At 35.1% G+C, this 8,596-nt stretch overlaps 1 protein-coding gene across 1 annotated transcript; it reads left to right on the plus strand.

Moving 5' to 3' along the window:
• The first annotated feature begins 364 nt into the window (after positions 1 to 364).
• Positions 365 to 1,835, plus strand: LOC133879430 (uncharacterized). The gene is made up of 3 exons (XM_062318006.1): positions 365 to 836; positions 935 to 1,083; positions 1,475 to 1,835. The coding sequence occupies exons 1-3, from the start codon at positions 549 to 551 to the stop codon at positions 1,773 to 1,775; spliced, it is 738 nt and encodes a 245-aa protein (XP_062173990.1). The 5' UTR covers positions 365 to 548; the 3' UTR covers positions 1,776 to 1,835.
• The last annotated feature ends 6,761 nt before the right edge of the window (positions 1,836 to 8,596 follow it).

The raw sequence follows: 8,596 nt of genomic DNA on the forward strand, positions 1-8,596 counted from the left end.
ATCTTGTTGAGCGCCTACTGATGTTGGCATCATACTCCCAAGGTTACTTTATCACTTCAAAGTCTTGTTTTGCTGAATGGTTTGTCTACCAAGATGGAGATGCCAACCCAGATTTCACTTCTTTGGGTGAAATGCAACCATCTCTTGGAAGAATCTACCACTTTGTTGTCTATGAAGTTGTTATGCCGCGTATTTATAATAAGAAGGATACAATGAAATGGATCAAGAACTCTGGTATATATGCGAATGACTACTATCCACTGCTGGTGTTGAGATTGGTTACCTTAATATTTTTGGTTCATCTGAACTGTGGGAAGTTTTCAGATTTACTCTTTGATTTGCTTCAAAGGAGCTATGTTACTGAGCAACTTCCATGGGGCTTTTATGATGTCCTTAGGAGAAGATTGAAACATTTCAACAATGTAAATGTGATTGCTGAAGCATTTAAAAAAATTAACAATCCTCTTGTAATTGTGAGTTTGGGAAAAAATTGTTCACAATTTCTATGTCCAGATGCCATTTTTGTGGACTTGACGGTAAAACAGTGCATGGAGGACATTTTAAGAGTCTTGTTTCCAAAGACAGCCAAAGCCTTGCAAGGTCAAACTGGAATTATTGAAGTGGAAACAACTCATTCTTGCAGTGAAGTGCTTTCGTCGGGCGGTTATGTTCAGGAGGGTTGTAAACTTGCACCTTCAAACTTTGTTTTGAACAACATGAATGGAAGCAAGCTGCCAATGGATTATAGTTACTTTTGGGAAATGTTTGAAGCATTGAAGTCATTGGAGAATGGTAGAGATCCAAAGAGCTTTTTGGCCAATCCTCAAGTAATCAAGGTAATGCAAAATTGCTTCACATTATTTTCGACTTGAGTGGAAAGCATATGCACATTAGATCCATACTGATTTTTCATCTTTTCCTGTTTAAATATCAGGTGGATGTTGACAAAAGTATTCTCCTTGTAAATACTGTTGTGAACGAAAGCCTTCAGAATACTATTTACCATGATGATGAAATCCTATTGCAGGAAATAGCCAGCATGCTTGATGAATTGAAGCTACTATCTGCTGCATTGGGTGTGAGGTAAGTATACTGGAGGTTGATATGCCTTGCCAAATATCGAGATTTTTTACATACGATGAATTTACTTGTTACTAATAGAGTCTAGCCTTTGTTCTTCTTTAGATCCCTTGTTTCACTCCGATAGTATCATACATCATAAATTGAGTCAAAGAAAAATAAATGAACGCATTTTTATACTATTAAGTAAAATAGATAAGACAGAATCTGTATTATACGACATCACTTATTCTACTGGATCTTACAAAGCCTATTCACAGGCAACATGATCAAGTCTGATCATAGAAAAGATTCTCTTCAAGTGAACTAGCCTATCCTTTACGGGACACATTTACTGATGCTATGTATAATTAGTATGATTTTATCTTGCTGACATGCCTTTTCACTTTCTCAGTGAAGCGGAGCTTGGAAAGAATATGTCAACAATTGGAGAACTTTCCAAGAGATTGCTGTCAAGAATGCCAAATGTGGAACCTATCTTGAGTCAGCAATTCTTGCAACACGACACAAACATTCTGGTTGAGACATCAGAAACTAGATGTACATCTGTTGACCAGGATGAAGAGGACAATGGTAGCAAGGGTAAGTCAAAGGCTTTAGAAGCCAACAGTGAAAGCAGTCAGGAAACAGAAAACAAGGGGAAGGGGAACAAGTCCAAGAAAAAGAAGAATCGTAAAGCAGGCAAGAAGAGATAAATGGCTGCACGTGAGGTGGAAGCTGCTATGCCATCATATGTTTCAGAAATGTTCTTCATATGCACTATATTGGATTTTAGATTATTGTAGTTGGCAATGCTATTGCCCTATCTTTTTGTGCAGTAAATATGTTGTGTTAGACGTTCTTTCTCAAATTTTAATCCCCCAGCTAAGTAAACTTCATGCCTAATCAGAATCAGCTGCATAAAAGGGTCCGATATAGTAAAATTGACTTTGTTAGAATATATGGAAAATATATTATCTTTTTCGTATATTCCTTATTTAGTTGATATTGTAATATTTTCTATTAAGGGGTTAATTGTAATCAAATCATGGCCATATTAGTATTTACTTTAAACCATATAAATAGGGACATTTGTATTGTAGACAAAAAAGGTTAATGAGCACAATGTAGCCATTTGGGCATTATCTTATGGATGTAGGTCATAGATCGAACAATATATTCTAACACTTGTAATTAATGGAGTCTAGCCTCTATTTTTCTTTAGATCCCTCGTTTCACTCTTATAGTATCATACATCTTAAATCGATTCAATGCAAAAGAAATGAATGCTTCTCCATAATGAAATAGATAAGACAAAATCTGTATTATACCACATTACCTATTCTATTGGATCTTACAGAGCCTGTTCACGCACAACACGATCAAGTTTGATCATAGAAAAGATTTTGTTCAAGTGAACCTGTAATGAACTTTCTTGTTTTTGGTAATTTGTAGAAATGATTGTAATGGAAAGATAAGAAATGATAAGAGAAAGATTATGAATGATATACTTCTGAATTGATAAACTAGCTGATTTGAGCTCAGTTAAAGCTCCAATAATGGGTGATTCGAGTTCAACCCACAAAGTCTCCAAGATAATTTGTAGAGATGATTGTAATGGAAAGATAAGGAATGATAAAAGAAAGATGATAAATGATATGCTTTTGAATTGATAAACTAGCTGATTTGAGCTTAGCTAAATCTTTAATAATGGGTGATTCGAGCTCAACCCACAAAGGTGCTGAGATTCAGTTTTTGAGAAAACACTTTGTAATGTTCGGGACATTATTTAATAATTAAAGTAGAAAATTTAAGTAAATAATTAGTTAAGTTAATTTAGTGTTATTAAAAATGCAAGATAATATTTTTAAAGTCCAAAGAAAATAAAATAAAATATAAAAGAAATTAGAAAAGAAATTAGAAAAGGAAATAAGAATAAAAAGAAAAATAGAAAATAAAATAAAAAGAAAGAGAATCATAAAAAGCAGGAAAAAAATAAAAGAAAAGAAAAGTCAAAGAAAGAAATAAAAAAAAATTAAAAAAAAAAAAATGGAATGTGGGGCGGCCTGCGCCCCCACAAAATGAAGGGCCACGTGACCCTTCACCTAAATAAGGCTGGGCACCTTATTTAGTGTTAACAAAAAAAAGAAAAAAGAAAAAAGAAAAAAGAAAAAAGAAAAAATAAAAAATAAAAAAGAGGAGACAGTACGCCTCTTTGAGAAAAAAAAGGGTATTTGGTTTCATTTTCTTTCTTTTTCTTTTTATTTTTATTTTTATTAAAAATTGTGATCTACGAAGATTCAGCCATCCAAACTCAAATCCGATTTCGAAAATGTGATCTACAAAGTCCGATCTACGTTTTTACCGATTGTTTTGAGGCTTTGTGTTACTTGGAGCTTGCAAAGATTCTCCAAACACTGGGTATTATTTGGGCAAATTTTTGGTAACGCATTGCAATGTGAGGTCTAGGAGACATAGTGCTTAAATCCGCGTAGCCAAAATGAGTATTCTATTCATTGAGAAAAGTTAGTTTTATATATTTTAAGGAATGCAAATAAACTGTTTTTTTTACCGAATCGACAATATGTTAATTATATGTTTTGGATGTGTTGAGTAATTTTAATTATGTTAAAATATGATAATAATGTTTATATGATTTAAGAGGATTTGAGATATGAGTATGAAATATGTTTGATGTCTTGAGATAGGATTTGAAGTGTTTTATTGTCTACTACGATTGAAAATTTAAGTTATGCAAATTGTTTGAGAAAAAGACATGTTGAACTGTTTATGTTTTATGAATAAAACATGTGTTAAAGGCATGTCCATGAAATTAAATGTATAGTATTTGAGCATGAGCATTGACCATGAAACGAACAAGACCGGAGTTCAATTCCCTTGGCAAACGCAAAACGACAAATGAAACAAGAAACAGAAACATGTACTATGAATGACAAGCATGCATAGCATTATTTTTATGAGTGTGATGTTTTTATGATTTGATATATAGTGTTTGCTTTTACAAGTTCCCTATAGTTGTTTTCATGATAATCCGCATAACTGATTTAAAAGCATAAAGCCTAGACGTACATAGATGTTCACATTGTCCAGAAATGGGAATGCTGAGGTCTTTGTATGGTTAAGCTAGATGCCATTGTTTTCTAGCTTAAGGTCTACGTGCATGCGAATGCCCTCGTGTGTATATAAGCCTAAGTCACGGAATCAAAAGTATTATAATAGGGGAGAGTGTATGTAGTTGTTTCCAATAATGGAACTTCTATGTATAATCTCAGCTGCATAGTATGCTTTAAATGTTTTATAATGGTCGGTGTTTGCTGTATCAGCTATGGGGGTTTTTCAAACAAAAGTTTATAAAATTGGTAGTTGTTATAGTGTATGCATGACTAAAAAGGAAAAGTTGGTTTTTTGCGAAAATTCAGTAAATAGTATACCTTTGAGGTCTTAGTGTATTTATTTATGCTAAGACGGTGGGCTAATTATTCCACCTGTGCGGATGCGGCGACCCCCGCAACCGTGCAAACATTGATGCTTTGGTTGCAGGTTCTGTGGATATAGATATTGACTCGTCCACCTAGCGTATGAGATGCTATGATTGGAGCACATTGCGACAGTCATAAGTCACGGACTCATGGGTAGTCTGCATTTTGGGTATTTTATTTATGGCTCATGTCCTACGTGGTATATTTATTTGTTAAGCTTATATTTTAGTATGTAGTTAGTGTAATGTGTTTTATAAGCCTTAAATAGATAGGCTTGTAAATGGCTCTTGTTGTAATTAACCGTTATGTATTAGATGTATTTCCGCTTATGATATGTGTTCCGCTGCACATTGATTATTATATTCCGCTGTTAGATGTAACTCTGAATGTCAGGTACATGTTATGGAACGTGTACGTTATGTTGGTTGAGCGACATGTAGTTGTGCCACTGTGAAGATTCGTTTGTATGTTTTCAAAAAAAAAAAAGGGTCGTCACACACTTACACAATTTTGATAACTATCTCTACACTCCCCTTGGCTTTTATACCTCCTACGTCATCTAACTATCTAACAAAAGCCCAACTATTACAATTATATCCCTTAGCCTATTATATCCCTTACACTACCCACTCCTTCAAAGCACCTTGCCCACAAGGTGCGGGTAAAAAGGATAAAAAAAATCGACCCACTCCAACTAATACAAAACAGCCCAGAACAAAACTCAAGGCCCACAATGTGAAACACACTCTACTAAACTCAAAAATACACATAAAACGCAGCAAGCCCTTTTGGAATTTTCTCACAATAGTGTGCTGCCATCTAAAACACACCGTCTTGATTTCCTTTATTGCATACCATCTAAAATGCACAGTCTCTGCTCAGCTTCATCAACACCAGCCACGTGGTCTACGCCTCACTCACTGCCCACTTCTTAAACACTAACTGGACACTCCACATTGATGAATGGGAAGTGATTCCTACACACCCCTCTCATACAACTTCTACACAACTTCTTTTACATTGTGTGAGACTCATGTATGTGGGTTTCACATGTGGGTTCCATACAATGTGAGAAGGGGTTGTGTGGGAGTTGTGTGAGAGTTGTAAGGGAATCATTTTTCTAAGAAAATACCTCCCCGAAAGGCAAATATACATCAAAATGCTAATCAAGAAGTACATCAAATATACATGTGCACCAAAACTGTACAAATATACATACATCAGCATCAAATATACATTCACATCAAATATATATCAAAATGCCCATCAAAATGTACATGAAATATACATCAATATACACCCATCTTCAACGACAGCCAAAATGTACATCAAATACCATTAATTATTACATTGGTCTCAACGTGAAAGTAATGACTTCATCAGAAGACCAATAATTGACCGCATAGAATCCGTAATTGTGGGCAGGACACTTAGATGGTTGAGTGCAGCATAAACTTCATTGAAGATGGGCCGCACATGCATTTCAATTGCAAAATTGGAGATCTCCTTTGTTATTGAAAATATTAAAGCCTTCTCCCTTGCCACTTGGATCACTGACCTACACTCATGTTACATGATAGGGGCAGATGATACGATGGGTCCTTAAATTAAAATTCACTCGCACACATACACACATAGAGACACATATCAGTATATGTATATGCATATTTTTGTATGTGTGCATGTGTCCATGTTTGTTTCAGTACTCCTATATCTGTTACCAAGCCTCTCGCTCTGCTACAGGACAAAATTCAACTCGTCAATTGGAAACCAACGAGAGCCACTGGAAATTGCCGCATCTCGCGGCCAAACTCCAAAAAAAAAAAAAAAAAAAAAAAAATGAAAAAGAAAAAGAAAAACAGAGTGCAGAGTGCATACGTGAAGGTGAATCTATACATCCATAGTCATAAATAAGCAACAAGCAACGCATAAATAAACTATATGAGGGTGGATTACGTCTGTATTAAGTAGTGAAAACACCATCCAATAGATCCGACTAGAGAGAGAGGGGGAGATGGAGAGTACCTTTTTTTTTTGCGTGGCTGGAGAGAGATTTGGCCACCAAATCCGTTAGAGATAGAACGCCGGTGAAGGATGGCTTGGTGGAGGGTGGCCGACTGCTGAGAGGGTCAGTCACGACCTGTGAGCGAGAGAGAGAGAGAGAGAGAGAGAGAGAGCTGTGTTGGAGGGGAAATGAAAATTTCAATCCCCTCCAATCGGTTTTCAATCCCAAAAAGAAAAAAAATAAAATAAAATAATAAAAACCACTTTACACGTCAGCTAGTTGTGTTTTGGTAGTGCATGAATCATTTCTCATTTTCTTAACCCTTTCAATGGTTGCAGTTTTTGTGACTTGCATTTTGTTTGAATAAAGTATTTGTCCATTATGAAAAGGGTGCTTTTGGAGGTGTATAAATGTCAGTAGCTGGAAGGCCATCACTCAGGGAAGCAAAATCAAATATACATTGAGGCTTAAGACACTCATGTTGAAGGCATGATTGTGACATAGTACTTCATGAGAGATTCTCAAATATACTTCATGTTGAAGGCCATCATCACTCAATGACATAGTTCTCCACTGAGGCTTAATTTTCATTTGCCTCAGAGATTGAAAGTCATATTCCACCTTGAAGAGCTTGCACGACAAACAAGAGAAAAAAAAAAGTGTAAGAGCTTTGGAGAAAAGACACTCATGTTGAAGGCATGATTGTGATCTCTCTTATTGGTCATGCGGGCAGGGGTTCAAGAAAATGAGCAAAAGTTTACTATAATTTTATTACTTGTCGGGATAAATTACTGTACTTTTCAGTTTTCACTTCGAAGAATAAATTACTCTCTGAGGCGTGAAGTTACTGTCTGTAGATCATATTCAAGGGAAAAAGAAAGAATATGAGCAGATATGACCCATTAAAGAGGAAATTCGAAGGAAACCTGGTTCTGAAAGTTATATGATTCGAACAAAATGCAGGTTAAATAGCATATAACTTTGTTTCAACATTATCCTTTTCACAATGAGATTCAACTACACAAATACCACCAATTAATTTTAACATCAACTTGCTACCACTAGATTCAATATAATCACTAACATAAAATAATATAATCAAAATGATAAAAATTAAGGCAGCCTGATACATCTTTTCTCGATTTTCTAATTTGAGCCGAAGTTGATTAGTTTGATCCATATTCTCCTTAAATTTTGTTTCTATTAATTTCTCAAGTCAAGCAAAGTCAACCTTCATTTTCTCTTTTGTGACTTGAAGATGTTCCATCATTTTTTTTTTCGTATGTGGACATCTCATTATCAGCCCACCCAAAGAAGTCACAACCACCAACTTTTTGCAAGAAAAAAATAGTCTGAAATGTCATAAACTACCAAAGAAGGAGATTGCTAATCAATCACCAAAAAAATAGTTTGAATGTCATGATTATGTCCTGTAATAACTATCAATCACCTCCATCCTATGATGGGATGCCAGAAGTCCACAAGGTAAAGTTGTCTCTTAGAAGCTACATAATTGGGGTGCTATCTTTGTACGATTCCTCATTGAGGGTGTCAAGCCCTGAGATAGCTTCATCAAAAGCTTATTTTGCAAGGTGGCAAGCCCTGGAAAACAAAACCAAAGCCAATACCCCAATCAAACTGAAAACAAGAACATATTTCTACAGTTCAGGCTGAAAGTAGAAATTTAAAACTTTCAGGCGAATTCAGGATCTCATAATAGAACACTGAGAAATTCAAAGCCAAACCCAATCGGATGGGATGCGTAGAGGGCAAATCAGCCTCAGCTGCAGTTGTAACAGCTTGCAAAGAGAGAAAATTAAAATTAAATTCAGAAAATCTGTAAGAGAAATTTGTGAGAACATTCCCAACCCAAAAAGAAAAAAGAAAAAAAAAAGAAAAAAAAAGAAAGATATCAGCTAACTACAAACATACAAACTATCAATATAGAAGTAATGTAATTTTTTTAAAAGCAAGCAAACCCAAATGTAAAGCATGAGACCAAATAATTTTTGCTAGTTCAATTTTTCCAAAA

This window comes from Alnus glutinosa, chromosome 10, assembly GCF_958979055.1.
Source record: "Alnus glutinosa chromosome 10, dhAlnGlut1.1, whole genome shotgun sequence".
In the NCBI taxonomy this organism is placed as follows: domain Eukaryota; kingdom Viridiplantae; phylum Streptophyta; class Magnoliopsida; order Fagales; family Betulaceae; genus Alnus; species Alnus glutinosa.

Bases quoted from the DNA above. Each gene is read 5' to 3' on its own strand.
- LOC133879430 (XM_062318006.1), top strand. From the start codon at position 549: ATGGAGGACATTTTAAGAGTCTTGTTTCCAAAGACAGCCAAAGCCTTG. The intron at 837-934 runs GTAATGCAAAAT...TTTAAATATCAG, and splicing joins CCAATCCTCAAGTAATCAAG to GTGGATGTTGACAAAAGTAT. The intron at 1,084-1,474 runs GTAAGTATACTG...TCACTTTCTCAG, and splicing joins TCTGCTGCATTGGGTGTGAG to TGAAGCGGAGCTTGGAAAGA.